Here is a 15235-nt window from a genome sequence, read left to right as displayed (position 1 = left end):
ATTAGTCTATTTTCTTTTTATGCCACCTTCATTTCCAAATATATCCTTCCCCAGCTTCTCCTCCAGTGGGCAATTCTGGAGTGAAGAGGATGTCATGAAGAGGAGGAAAAGTAACAAAAAGTAGTCAACAAAACACCAAGGAAGTATCAAAGAATAAGCAGTATTACACATAATTACTAATTTTCAAGTGAAAGAGAGGCTTTCCATTCATTCTCTGGGACCATACCTATATCTTGTATTTACAGTGTTCTTTCTTTTTTGTTGTTCTTTTCATTTATACTGTTGAGAGTCATCATTTCCCCCCAATTGTTTATTTCCTTCTGCAACCATGTTTTTCATACTCCTCTAAATTTTTCATATTCATCATTTCTTAGAGTACAGTAATGCCCCATTATATTCATGTCTAACAATTTATTTTTCCATTTCCTAATTCCTGGCCATCTGGTCTAATGTAACCTGATCTTGAGAAAGCTATTCATTACACTCAACACGTTACACTCCAATATGAATTCTCTGATGTTTAATAAGATTCTCAATTTCTCAGAAGCTCTTTCCCATTCATTATATTAAAAGTTTCTCTAAAGCATAAGTATTCTTATGGATCATAAAGCATATACTTTGGCTGAAGGTTTTTCCACATTTATTTACAATGAAAAAAGTTTTAACTCAGTCTGAGTTCTGTGATGGGTTTTCCTGCAGAAAACTTCCTCAAATTCATTACATTCAGATGGTTTTAACATCTATGTAAGTTCTCTGATGCCTAATAAGGCTTTCCTCACCAAAAGGCTTTGCCACATTCATTAGATGCAAGGGGTTCTATTTCATTATTGATTTTTTTCTGCTGGCTATCCAGGTGATTCTGGTTGAAGGCTTTCTCACCCTGACCTTGTTCAAACAATTTCTTTCCAATATGTATTTTCTGATGGCTTTTGAGATAACCCTTATGGCTGAAGGTTTTCCCACATTCATTACACTTAAATGGTTTCTCTCCAGTATGAATTCTATGATGACTTTTCAGGTAACTCTTCTGACTGAAGGCTTTCCCACATTCATTACATTCAAAGGGTTTTACTCCAGCATGAATTCTCTGATGACTTTTAAGGTAACCCTTCTGGCTAAAGGATTTCCCACATTGATTACACTCAACAGCTTTCACTCCAGTATGAGTTCTCTGATGAGTAATAAGATATCCTTTCCGACGGAAGGCTTTCCCACATTCATTACATTCAAATGGTTTTTCTCCACTGTGAATTTTTTTATGATTTTTAAGATAACCTTTCTGGCTAAAGGCTTTCCCACATTCATTACATTCAAAAGGCTTTTCTTCAGTATGAATTTTCTGATGACTTTTAAGGAAACGCTTCTGGTTGAAGGTTTTCCCACATTTATTGCACTGAAAGGGTTTCATTCCAGTATGAGTTCTCTGGTGGCTCATAAGGTTTCCTTTCTGATTGAAGGCTTTTCCGCATTCATTACACTCAAATGGCTTTACTCCAGTATGAGTTATCTGGTGACTTTTGAGTAATCTACTCTCAGTGAAGCCTTTCCCACATACACTACATTCAAAAGGTTTCACTCTTGCATGAGTTCGATAATGTGCATTTAGGTTTCCTCTAACACTAAAAGCTTTCCCACACTCATTACACTCAAAGGGCTTCACTCCAGTATGAGTTCTCTGATGGCTTTTGAGTTTTCCTCTCTCACTGAAGGCTTTCCCACAATCACTACATTCAAAAGGTTTCTCTCCAGTATGAATTCTAGTATGTTTAGTCAAGCTTCCCCTGTGATTAAAACCTTTTCCACATTCATCACATTTATAATGTTTCTCTCCAACTGTACTTCTCTGATGTCCAGTAAAATCTGTTTTTTCTTCAAAGGCTTTTCTACATTCACCGTGTTCATGGAGCTTTTCTCTCATATGTATTTGATGCAATTTAATTAAGTTTGAGTGGTAACTAAAAGGCTTCTTGTATTTATCAAATGTAAAAAGATACTTTTCTAAGGATAATGCATTAGATGTAATTTGGCTTAAAAAATCCCAGAAGTTCTTTCCAAGTGCTGGAGATTTAGGAAAACTTTTTTTTGGAGCACCTTTGCAGAATGGAACAAAGAACGAGTCCAGATGCAAACTTCTCCAAAATGTATTACAGAGAGGTACATTTACTCCATTAAAAAGTGTTTTAAGAGTGTCTGTTACTTGTCTGGACCATTTCTCTTGGTTGTCCTTGTATCTTTCTAAGTTGAAATGAGCTTCTCTTAGAATAGGATACCAGGAATTATCTTTTGGCAGAATTTTGTTGGATGAGGTTCTCATCCAAATGTCTGATATCAGACTTGAGTCCTTGGTTTCACAATGTGTCTCCTGAATAAGGGTATCTGAAAGAAATTGTTTTAGAAATGTCACTGTTTCTGCTTTAGAAAAAAGGAAACTGCTTCAGAGTAGGTTCAAGTTTTTCCAATAAGATCAAAAGATGTTCAGCCTATGTATAACTATGTGTAACAAACACTATTTTTAGGAAAAATTGAAGCCAAAGAGAGTTGAGGATGTAGTAAGAGAATAACCAGCTGCCTAAGACTAAATTACTTAAACTCCAGGGAACTGAAAGATCGTTGAAAGGTGACTTAAAACAATTGCTGTTAATTGGTTGTATGTTATCTTCTGAAGGTAGAATTGGGTAAAACCACAAAAGAAGGGGGAGAAACCACTTCAAAACATTACTCAAGGGGAAAAGCCCACATGTAGAAAATATTCCTAGCAGCTCTTTTTGGGTTGGCAGAATTGGAAATTGAGGGGATGTCCATCAATTGGGGAAAGGCTGAACAAATTGTGGTATATGAATGTCATGGAGTATTACTAGTCTATAAGAAATGATGAGCATGGAGATTTTGTTGAGTAAAGTGAGCAGAACCAGGAGAACATTGTATACAGTATCAGCAACAGATCTACTATGATAGACTTAACTCTTCTCAAAGGCAATTCTAAAAGACTTGTAATAGAAAATGTCAGCCACATTCAGAGAATTAACTATGGAATCTGAATACAGATCAGAGTATACTATTTTTATTTTTTAAAATTTATTTTTTGTTTTTTCTCTCTTGTGGTTTTCCCCTTTTGTTCTGATTCTCCTTTTACAACATGACTATTATGGAAATATGTGTAACAGGATTTTGCATGTAGAACCTACATCAGATTACTTGCTATCTTAGGTAGGGGAAGCAAACAAAAATGTATACTGTAAAGTATTTTTACATATAATTGTAAAAACAAGGAAATTAATTAAAAAAAATTACTCAAATGGAAGACAATTTGGCTTCTCTGTGTTTAAAAGTGACATCTCAAAGAACAAGCAATTAAAAACAATTTAAGAATGACTAAGCTTTCCCACTATTGTGAGGAATAAAAATATCTTGTTTTCAGGAAAATTTCATGATGTGATATTTTTAACTTTTAATCATATAAAAACATAATTCTTTTTTTGGAAGCTGAGCACTATATTTTATTTTTCAAATGTTATTTTATTTTATTTTTTAATTACATACAAAGACAGTTTTCAGCATTCATCTTTTTGTTAAGTTTTTTTATTTTTTGCAAGGCAATGGAATTAAGTGCCTTGTCCAAGGTCACACAGTTAGGTAAGTGTGAGGCCAGACTGAATTCAAGTCCTCCTGACTCCAGGGCTGGTGCTCTTTCTAACTGTGCCATTCAGCTGCCCCTGTAAGTTCTTGAGTTCCACATTTTTCTGCTTTCCTTTCTTGCATACCCCATCCCATGACAATAAATAATCTGATATAGGTTATACATGGACATTCATGTTTCACATATTTTCATATTAATCATGTGGGGAAAGAAGAATAAGAACTAAAGGGGAAAAATCATGAGAAAAAGAAAAAAACATTTAAACAAGTAATAATTCTTAAAGCCAAAAAAAAGAGAAAGGCAAAAAATTTCAAATAACAATTTGATTTGCACAAGGTTTTCTGTCAAACAAGAAACAAAAAACACAAGGTATTATAATAAAATGAAATAGGTAATCTACATTTTTAAACCCTGTTTTGAATCAAAACTGAAAAAGGCATATGTGCATAGCAAGTTAATCAGATTGGCCAATGACAAAGAGCTAACATAAAGGATGGTTAGGATTGAACAAAATTTCAATAGGCTTTAAAAATGATCAAAAAATAAGAACAATGTGAATCAAGATTAAAAAGTCCTACATTTGAGCTTAAAAACAATTCCATGAATATAAAATAGGGGGAGGAGGCAGAACCTAGAAAACAGTTCATCTCAAAAATATTTGGGGTTTAAGTAAATAATGAATCAACAAAGAGCAAACAAGTTTGTATGCAACCAAGGCTGATGTGATCTTTGTTAGGTTGCATTATAGCAACTAATTGTGCAGTGTTGCTATATGAAAACTTATTCTCTTCCCCTAGAGGGAACCAAAGAGCACACTGTGAAAAGTGATGGTTCTACTCTGGACAAACTCATCTATGGAATGATGTTCACTTTAGGTTGCCACATTAATAGCAGAATATTGCTGAGCTGAAACATTCAAAGAAGGGCAGTCAGCAAGTATGGTGAATATCCCAGTATAGTCTCATCCTAGAACTGGAAGAAGGAATTGGGATTCGGACTGATGAAGAGAAGGCTTTTTTTGTGTGGAAGGTAGATGTAGAAAATATGGAGAAATTGCAGGGCTAAGTTTAGCGTGATGTAAAGAAAAACATCCTAACAATCAGAACTTTCTGAAAGCAGAATGGGCTGCTTCAGGAAATATTCACATCTCTTCTGGAGAGCCTTCCCTATGGGCTGGGTGACTGCTTGTCTGATACCTCCATGGGAGATATCAGCTGTGTGAAGGATAAACTGGAAGGGGAGAGAAACAAGGCAGGGAAACCACTGAAGAAGCTCTTGCCATGGCCCAGGTGATGAAGGATTGAACTAGGATGAGGGTACCTGAAAAGAGGGTAGAAGCAAATGATGTTGGGAAGGCAGAAAGGTCAAGTTTTGACAAGTGATTACCTATATGCAGTGATGGAGAAAAGAGTTGATAAAACAGAGGTTGTAAAACTGGATGATCATAAGAATGGTAAGGTCCATGACAGAAGTTCAGAGAGAAGTGTTTTATGGAAAGAGAAAGACTTCTGTTTGAGACTGGTTGAATTTGAGATATCTAGGGGCCCTCGAAGGATAGGAAATGTAGAGATAGATAATTAAAGTCATGATAGTTGATGAGGTCAAGTAATAAGAACTTTTTAAAAAATAGAGAAGGGAGAGGGGCCTACCAGGAGACTATGATGGACACTTACCACTGAGGACACAAAGATATGGGTAAAGGACTGAGGAGGGATACTGTGGAGAGGAAAGAAGCAAGAGAATTGCATCACACAGAATAGTAGGGGATGTACATTTACAGTAACAAATGCTGAAGAAAACAAAAAGGGTAAAAATCAGAGGTCATCAGTGATGGCAGCAGTTTAAGTTGAGTAACAAAGTCAGAAATCAGATTTCAGAGTTGAAAGGCAAGTAAGAAGGGAGGAATTGGAAACATGGAGTGTAAAGAGTTTTTTCAAGGAGTTTGGCTGTGAAAGAGAAGAGGTACAAAGCATCACTTTGAGGGGTAACAGAGTCTCAGAATGATTTTTTTTTAGGTTTTTGCAAGGTTAAGTGACTTGCCCAAGGCCACACAGCTAGGTAATTATTAAGTGTCTGGGGCCGAATTTGAACTCTGGTCCTCCTGACTCCAGGACCAGGGCTCTATCTACTGTGCTATCAAGCTGCCCCTTGTAATGATTTTTTTTAACGATAGGGGAGAATTGGCTCTTTTTTGTAGACTGTAGGGAAAATAGGTAGAGATGGAAAAAAGGGGATGACTGGAGGGGAAATCTGGAGAAGATAGGAGGGCATGAGGAGCAAAGACAAATATAGAAGGATTGCCTTGAGAAGAAGAGTGGTCTGCTCATTAAAAACTACAGTAAAGGAGGAGAGAAATGGGGATGCTGTTAAGGGGTCTTGAGATTCAGCCAAGGGGAGAAGGAATTCATGGTGAATGGTCTCTTTTCAGTGAACTATCAGGAAAGGTCCTCAGTAGAAAGAGTTAAAAATAATAAAATTAAAAACGCAGCATTCAATAAACTGGAAAATATTGATTATACAAGAAAGAATATCATACCTGATAAAATCTACTCAGTAATTATATCGCATACTATGTAATACAGTAAACTTAAAAGGGGCACACACCTTGAATATGAAAGGTCATGCATTAAAACTTAGAAGATCAAGTTCCCTTCTTTTCAAAAAAAGATTATCAATATGAATTATTTGAAGGAGGATCACAACATGGCTTCAGTCACAAGAAACTATTCTAGGTTTCCAATTGTAAAGATTCAAACGAAAGGAACAATTAGATAAATCAAATTTTAAAAATTCAAAATTGCAAAAGTTTATGTTGAATTATGTATATGCAAATTCATAATAGTAAATAAAATTATGGTTTAAAATGTTAGTGAGGTGGTACTACGGAAAAAAGTCAAATATTACAAATTGCTAGGGCCAAGAAATTGTACCATTTTTTGGGAAAGTGATTCAGTAAACTACAATAAAATTACAAAAACTGTTTCTACCTTTGAATGAAGGGATGCTACCAGTAAATAGGTGGGATGGATGGTGCCACCAATCATATTTTACTGATGTGGCTGACAAGGGGGACAAAGATATCCCTCTGCAAAGGGATTACTGATATTATTTGTAATTTTAAAAACTTTTAAAGTAATCCATGGTCTTAATGTATTTAGCTGATATAAGAAAAATACAAGTGAGAATAATAAATATGAGAAAATTTATTGGAGGTGATACAGAATGGGGGGAAGCAGAAGGGCACATAAAGACCATGAAAGGCAGTAAATATATCAACCTCAAAAATCTAAAAAAACACAGACCAGTCCAGAATCAGACTAGGATACAAACAGGACCTCTGTCTGACTACGGTGTTCAAGTAAATCTACTACACTTTAAGATAAATGGCATGTGACCCTCAATAAGTCACTGACCCTGTTAACCTCGGTTTTCTCATTGGTGAAAATGAGGCTAAAGGGAGCACTGGTCTTCCAGGCTGTGGAGGATGAGATCTCTGAGAAAAGACTGATGTAGTGCTTAGCACAGTACCAGCAAGAGCAGCCACTAAAGAAATTTGAGTTATTTTGATGCTGGCTTTTACTTTATCTGTGCACATTTGTGTATTTATACAAACTATGTTATCTGTTTGTGTGCACATTTATTGATAGTTTTAAATTTTAGAAATTGCTAAAAATAAAATCGAACATTTGAGAACATTCTTTCTTTGCTAGACAGAGCTAGCTATGAGAACTCAGAAGACATAGGAAAATGCTTGGCTTCAGTGAAAGCCACAGCTGCTGCCAGTCGCCCAAGGAGCCCGGGAGGGGAGGCTGCTGGCAGGCTTCTGGCCTGCTCACTGCCCACTCACCTGGATGGTGCCACTTGGGTGCTTCTTTCTGGGGCATCCGCAGTGCTTCGCCTCGCTCCAACAGGGAGATGGCATCCAGTTTGAAAACAGGCAGCCCTGCTCATATATAGAGAGAAATGTCTAAGTGCTGGGGATTGGAAACCATTGAGAAGTCAGATCTCCTCATGGCAGAAGGCAGCTTAGAAAGTACTGGGAGTGGGGTGGGGTGAAAAAGACTTCTGAGGCATATTCTGTACTGCATTTCAAAGGAGTGGGAGTCACGGAACTGAGCAAGGTAAGAAGGAGCACAAACCAGGTTTTCAGCTAGCTCACTCAACTAGAGGATAATCATTGGGCCAGTCTATGACCCTCTGCTCTCTCAAAAATAAGATAGGAGGAGCTAAAACCTATAAATATAAGGAAAGGTCAATAGAAGGAGATGGTAGCTGAGCTAAGGATGCTCGGGAAGGAGAAACACAGAATTGGGATTAGAAACTTCTCGGAGCAACTGGGGTGGATGAAAGTGTGCCTAAAGGGAGCCCAAAGTCGGCCGAGCCCCTGAAGAAGAGGACCTGGGATGGGAAGCAGTGGAACCCTGGGGCTGGCCAGGGCGGTCACATGAGTGACTGAGCACACCCATGGTGCTACGAGACACTAGAGGAGGGGAAACACAACCTGTGGCCAAAGCGCCAAGGGAGCAGGATGGAGTCTGTTAAACTGACAGATTCTCACCTATGCAAGAGGTCTTTGACCTGAAAACAGGACAAAGGAACATTCTTTCCATTGGCCAAAAGGGATGTTGAATTTCCTCTGGTGCTTAGTGGCCTTGAAGATGGCCACCCAAGTCAAAATTCAATGGCCAGAGCCTGAGCCAGGAGGGGGAACCCTAGACATGTCCAGAGTCGGGGTGGGGGGGTATACAGGGGCTTGTCTGCAGGGCCAGCTCCACTCACCCAGGGAGACGAGGTGCTCCAAGGTCTCCAGCATCACAGTCCCATACAGGGCCCTCTGGGTGGGTTTCAGAAGCCTCCACTCCTCCCAGCTGAAGCGCACAGCAACATCCTGAAAGGTCACCGATTCCTGCATCAAACAGATGGTCACATGGACTTGGGGGTAAGAAAGGGAGAGTTCATAAATGGTCGACTCTAAGAGAAGCATGGAACGAGTCAGGGAATGTGATGCTGAGGAAAGGGAGCAGAACTGAGAACACTGTCCACATCAGCAACAACACTGTGAGATGATCAATCTAGATGGAAGCAGCAACTCTGCACAGTCCAGAGAGCTGGGACAAGGATATTAGACTGGCTATGGACAATGCTATCCACATCCTGAGGAGGAAAAATGAAATAAAACAAAACCAAAAAACCTTACAGAAACTGAATGAACACACCATTTACTTTTTAAACATTTATGTCTTTCTTTTCCAACTCATGGTTTTTTCTTTTCCTTTAATCCTAATTCCTCATACCAAAAATGACTAAACTTTAAACATGTTTAACACAAATGTGTGTGAACAATATTCACCTGACTGTCTGCCACTGATGGGAGGGGGATGGGAAGGGAGAAAGAAAATCATATAACTTAAAAATATGCACATATATGTGGATGCATGTTGAAAAACTTCCATAACATGTAAATGGAAAAATAATATAAAATATTAAAAAAAAAAAGCGAAGGAGAGGTTCTCTTACCAGAGGGCCAGGACTATTTCCCATCAAAATTTACTTATGACTGCTTCTTGTGGCATGCCTTGCTTTGCACCAGGCTCACTAGTCTTAGGAAATGCCCAAGGAAATCCCCACAAATCCACAGCAGTGCATCACCCAAAAGGAATAAACAGCATCTTACAACTAAACACCCAGCAAGAACAACAGCTCTCCTGAGCTGTGGCATTGCACTCTCTATCTCCATGACCAACACTGGGGTTCGCCTCCCACAAAAGGCCCTGTCCCTACCCCCAGCCCCAAGAACCTGCCCAGTCACCTCTCCCTGGGTACAATGTGGATCTAGGATCAACTCTGCACTCGTGTTAGGTTAACAGGAGATGGGGCAGAGGACATCCTGGAAGCCACAAGTGCAGGGTCTATGATGAGAGCTCGGATGGTCCCTCCCCTCAGGGAGAAAATAACCAATATGGACAAAAAGGCCACAGACAGGACCAACAGGACACAAGGGGCAAGGCCTGGGGAAGGCTTTGGGAGGAGACAGATGAGGTGGGGCTTAAAGGTCAGTCACTGGAGCAGAGGAGGGAAAGCAGTGAAGGAATGGTGATTGACCAGAGAGGGAGGGTCTTATCTGTGGGTGGCCAAGGATGCCAGAGTCCCTGGATCTAAGAGCACGTGGTGGGGGTAAGGCCAGACAACTGTGCACTGATGCCACACAGGAGGTGTGTCATGAGTTTAAGAGTTCAGAGGCGGGGCGGCTAGGTGGCGCAGTGAACAGAGCACCGGCCCTGGAGTCAGGAGTACCTGGGTTCAAATCCAGCTTCAGACACTTAATAATTACCTAGCTGTGTGGACCTTGGGCAAGTCACTTAACCCCATTGCCTTGAAAAATCTAAAAAATAAATAAATAAATGAAAGAGTCCAGAGGCTAGAGAGCCTTTTCACAGGTGGACTCTGGCCTGAGAAACAGTGAGAACAAGTGGCTGGAGCAGCTCACTGGTCCTGACAGGGCCTGTGCTCGTTCCCTGGCCTGCACTTGTCTGTGTTGTGTGAAGTGAACCAGTATTACCTGCACTGTGCCCCAGAAGAACAGGGCACCCCAAGACAGCACATTCAACTTAGCCACCCCCATGACTGGAGGCATCTGTCTTGTCCTACCTGGATGGTCGTGCTATGGTCAGTGAAGTCCTGCGCAGTGGGCTTGTCTTGGGAAGATGGCTCTCCTTCTCCCTTCCCCCTCCCCACTAGCTATCCCATGTATAGGATATCTGTCTGAACCACAAGGTGGAGCTCCCATCAGGAGACCGGCAATGGGTTCCAGTGAGCAATGACTGGCACTGTCTCTAGCCGCTCTCACACCCGGGGAAAGAAGACCCAGAGCAAGAGGGATCTGGGTCATGAGGGCACTGAAGGCCGGCTGGCGTGTGTGTGTGTATGTGTGTGTGTGTGGGGGGGGGGGGCTCTCCTCAGCCGTGACCCCAGAACCCACCTTCTCTTCTCCTAGCGCCCTTCAGCTTGGACAGGCTCCTTTCCCAGGCCCCTACAGTTTTTAACACTCCTTCTATGGATCATTTCCCTCCAGACCTTTGGTTCCCCCTCCATTTTCACTCCTCAGAGACCGATACTCCCTGACTCCTGGTTATACAGCCTCCCAGAGACACTAGTAACAAGTGTGTTGTGTGTCCTGACATCACAGGGCCAGGAAGGGCGAGGGCAGCTTCCCAGACCCATCCAGGCCTCTCTCAGTCCTGTGGTCAGGCCATGTCCCCTTTGCACTAGTTGTCCCAACTAGACATGTTTGGTTTGGAGACTGAGCCTTCAGAAAGGCCAGAAAATGGCCAGTTCCAGTCTGGGCAACAGTGTTGTCTAGGCTGGCTCTTCCTTTCTGTAGGATGAGGTCAGGCTCCCTTGGGAGCTGATGTGATTTCTTTTGGCGAAACCTCCAATCAGATGAGCCTCCATATTTCCCTGAGGATTCTCTTCATTGGAACTGTCCCATTCCTTCCCTGGAACCCTGCTCAGGATGGCCGCCTTCCTCCACGGCCTCCCTGATATACCAGGGCTGACCCTGGAGCGGCTGTCCCCAGAAGAACCTGTCCATCTGTGGGCCTGCATCTTTTCCACTTCCCTGCCACAACTCTCTGGTCTGAGCGCACCTGCCTCCCCTAATCACAATCTGAATTCTCTGACAGCAGCTCCCGCCACCTTTCTAGTCTTCAGTGCCCTTTCCTTGACTGCCTTGGTCACCTCTGCTGAACTGGAAGGGGCTTTGGGGTCACCTGTCCTTTGGGATGCATCTTCCTTCTGAAACATGCTCACGGGCATCCTGGGATGTTGGGCCCTCATGTTCTGCACACAGAGAGCCGGAGGCTCTTGTAGCAGAATTCTGGGGTTCCAGCTCTTAATGGTTTAAGGTAAAGGAAAGACATGCATCCCCATCAGGAGGCAGAAGAGGGGCTGTAATAATGCTCACCTGCAAGCTGGCCTTCAGCAGCCCAGGGGTCCTCTCCTCCTCTTCTTCCTCCTCCATGGTTGCCGCTGCCACTGCTACCCCCGCTGCCATGGCGTTGTCAGGGAGAAGGGCTGGGCCTGGAAGATGTTTGACCATGTCAACAGCAAGAAGTCTTGAGGGGGCAGCTAGGTGAAGCTAGAGCACTGGCCCTGGAGTTAGGAGGACCTGAGTTCAAATCTAGCTTCAGACACTTAATAATACCTAGCTCTGTGGCCTTGAGCAAGTCACTTAACCAAAAAACACCAACCAAACATCAAAAAAAAGTTTTAAGACTGCTCAGGCCAGTCCTGCTGCTGTTCAGTCCTTCCAGTGAGTGACCCGATTTGGGATGTCCTTGGAGTGGTTTTGCCATTTTCTTCTCCGGCTCATTTTACAGAAGAAACTCAGGTCAACAAGATGAAGTAACTTGCCCAGGGTCACACAGCTACTAGGTGTCCGAGTCTGGATTTGAATTCAGGTCTTGCAGAGTTCAGGCCCAGTGCTCGATCTACTGTGTCACCCAGTTGTGCCTCAACCTTTCCCTATAACTCCTTTACAGAAGGCACCTTGTCACCCCGTACCCTCGAGCCCTTAGACCCTAATGTACAACCACTCCTCTTTCTCCAGTCCTGTTCCCGAGCTCCCACACTCTCCCGACAAAGCCAGGAAACTGTAGGCGCAGGTCAATCCTTTCCGGCCCACACTAGGGATGCCCCACAATCACAATGCCCAGATTGAACCCTTCTTACCCGAAGGCGCAGCTAGATAGCAGTTGATGAGCTCTGGCACGGAGTCAGGAAAATCTTAATTCAAATCCAGCCTCAGTCACTACCCGCATGATCCTGGGCAAGTCACTTAACCTCCGTTTGCCTCAGTTCCCCATCTGTAAAAATGGAGACATACTGGAGAAGGAAATGGCGACTGCTCCCTTACCTTTGCTGGGAAATCCCGTGGCCGAGTCTGGGGCAGGGGGAGTGTTGCAAAGAATCAGATGTGATGGAATACCTACTCGGAAGATCCTATTTTATCCAAGGTCACCCTGCCTCGACTTCCCTGTGTGTTCCCTCGGGTCTCCTCCCTGACTTTTTCCACTCTGCTCTGCGTCTGCTGCCCTTCCTGGACAAGCCCCCCCCCAGGCTGACTCAAAGCTATACATATGGATATAATTATATATAAGTAAACATATATTATATATTATTATGTTATAAAGTATATAATTTTATATATTATATATTATATAGTCTATAATTTTATGTATTTCTTATATAAAGCACATAATCCCATATATTATAATCATGTTATATGTAGAGTATGTAACTCAATATCACAAATTTACATATTATATAGAGCACCTAATTTTCTATGTTATATAGTAAAGTACACAAGGTTATATATTATCATATATTACACAAAGCATGCAACTTCATATCTCATTGTACATTAAATGACAGTTGTGCGTGTTATAATTATAGATTGAGTCTATAATTTCATCTCCATTACAGTATACGTTACACATTATGCGTCGTAAAGCACGTAGTGTATATGTTAAAGCATGTAATCCCACACACTCACATGTAAGACACACATGTGTGGACACACGCTCTCTACACACATGAATCCGCACACAGCCCTCGGGGAGCCATGCGGGCCGCCTCTCGCCCTTCCCCGCCCCGTGCCCGCCTCGTGCCCGCCCCGTGCCCGGCCTGCGCCTCTGAGGCCCGGGCGGCTGCCGCCCCGGCGCAGCTGCCAGCCCCCCCCATGCGGCGTTCTTTTTGGGGGGCCGGACGGGGGGGGGGGGGTGACAGACTGGCGCCTGCGCAGTGTGGCGGCCGGACGACGCCGCCGCCCCCCCAGAGTGCGGCCCCCCGCGGGCAGCCGCCGCATTCCGGGGGGCTCCTGCCTCGGGCCTCTGCCCACGCGGGCGGGCACACAGCCCCCCCCATCTGGCAGCCTCAGTTTCCCCATCTGTCCCGCCCCTCCCCACGCACGCCCGGACCCCCCGTGGCGCGCGCGCACGCTGCCACGCGCACGCGCACGCGCGCACACGCGCCCCGCACTCACCGGTCAGGGCCCGAGTTCACTAGAAACTGCGCGGTCCTGAGGCCGCGATGGCTGGGCGCATGCGTACTCACGGGACGCGGGGGGGGGGGCAAGAGCCGGGGCTGGAGGCTGCGCGTGCGCACCACACTCTCCTCGCCCCGCCCGGAGGGGCTGGAGCCGCGGCCGCGCTCCTCCCCTCCCCTCCCCCAGCCCCTTCCTCTCCCGAGCGGCGACCGCAGCGAGCCCCCAGGATGGCTTCCCACAATGCACCGGGCTCCGCAACCATCCGCCACCGCGAGGCCCAAAGGGCGAGGGCTCTCCCGAAGCATTCTGGGAATCGGAGTCCAGGCGTCTAAGGGCGGGGCCTCAACTTCCCAGCCCGCCTTGCGAAGGGGAAGCCGGACCCCACCTCCCCGCCTCCCCGCCGGCTTCGGGACCCTCCTCGCTCCGCCGCGCCCGGCCTCGGAGTCCGGAATCCGGGCCAAGTGGGGTTCTGGCCAGGCAGAGGGTTAAGTGCCCTGCCCAAGGCCACACGGCCGGGGCTGAGGCCGGATTTGAACTCAGGTCCTCCGGACTCCAGGGCTAGCCGCCCCTCCTCTTCCTTTTTTAAAAATCAAAGTAGATTTCACCCAGAAGTTACAAATTTTACCCTGGGCCTACCGTGGCCCTCCAGGAGCTCACCGTCGTAGGGGTTAAGTGACCTCTCCAAGGTCACACAGCTAGCTCATTATTAAGGGTCTGAGATCGGATTTGAACTTGGGTCGTCCCGACCCCTAGCAGCCCTATTTTTTTTATTTTTTGCAAGGCAACGAGGTTAAGTGACTTGCTCAAGGTCACACAGCTCAGTCATTATGAAGTGCCTGAATCCAGATTTGAACTCGGGTCCTCCTGCCTCCTGGGCAGATGCTCCACCCGCTACAAAGCAATTTAGAGCCATTTCCAGAAAGCCGCCACACTGCACCTGCTCTTTGGCCCAGCTGTATCAGTACTGGACCTGTGGCACAAATAGAAGAAGTGGGAATCTGTATACAAAAATATTTATAGTTGCATTTTCCACAGCAGCCCAAAATGGGGCGCAGGCCAGAGGTGCTTCTAGTGGAGAAGCACTAAACCACTTATGGCATGTGGATTTAGCAACATACTACGGTGTCATAAGAAAGGATGAAAGGAGCAACTTTAGAGGAGCCTGAGGAGACCTGAATGAACTCAATGAATAAGAGAAAATCAATTTTGAAAGAATTCCAAAGAACAAAAAATGAAGATGACATGGCCTCTCGCCTGTGGAAAGAGAGAGATAAAGAACTCAAAATCTAGAAACACCCATTTTCAGATTTGGATAACACGAGAATGGTCAGAGTAGATATCCATTGAGGTATTTGTCTTTTGTACTTTGTTCATCCAGGGATGAGCGAAGTAAGGTGCTGGGGAGAACAAATTATTTTTAAAAACTTCTCAAAGGGGTGGCTAGGTGGTGCTGTGGATAGAGCACCAGCCTGGAGTCAGGAGTACCTGGGTTCAAATCCGATCTCAGACACTTACTAATTACCTAGCTGTGTGGCCTTGGGCAAGCCACTTAA

At 44.1% G+C, this 15235-nt stretch overlaps 1 protein-coding gene across 1 annotated transcript; it reads right to left on the bottom strand.

Annotated features, from left to right (window-relative positions):
- Positions 1 to 640: 640 nt before the first annotated feature.
- On the bottom strand, positions 641 to 13765 carry LOC141504096 (uncharacterized). Its single transcript, XM_074208928.1, has 6 exons — positions 13680 to 13765; positions 12368 to 12501; positions 11601 to 11716; positions 8417 to 8543; positions 7485 to 7580; positions 641 to 2376 (listed from the first exon to the last, which is right to left on the bottom strand). Exons 3-6 carry the CDS (start codon positions 11688 to 11690, stop codon positions 776 to 778), a joined length of 1914 nt encoding a protein of 637 aa, XP_074065029.1. The 5' UTR covers positions 11691 to 11716; positions 12368 to 12501; positions 13680 to 13765; the 3' UTR covers positions 641 to 775.
- Between the last annotated feature and the right edge of the window lie 1470 nt (positions 13766 to 15235).

This window comes from Macrotis lagotis, unplaced genomic scaffold (assembly GCF_037893015.1).
Source record: "Macrotis lagotis isolate mMagLag1 unplaced genomic scaffold, bilby.v1.9.chrom.fasta BILBYCTG106, whole genome shotgun sequence".
Taxonomy (NCBI): Eukaryota; Metazoa; Chordata; class Mammalia; order Peramelemorphia; family Peramelidae; genus Macrotis; species Macrotis lagotis.
Note: the sequence above shows the minus strand (reverse complement) of the source record. Positions and strands in the feature narration are given on the sequence as shown.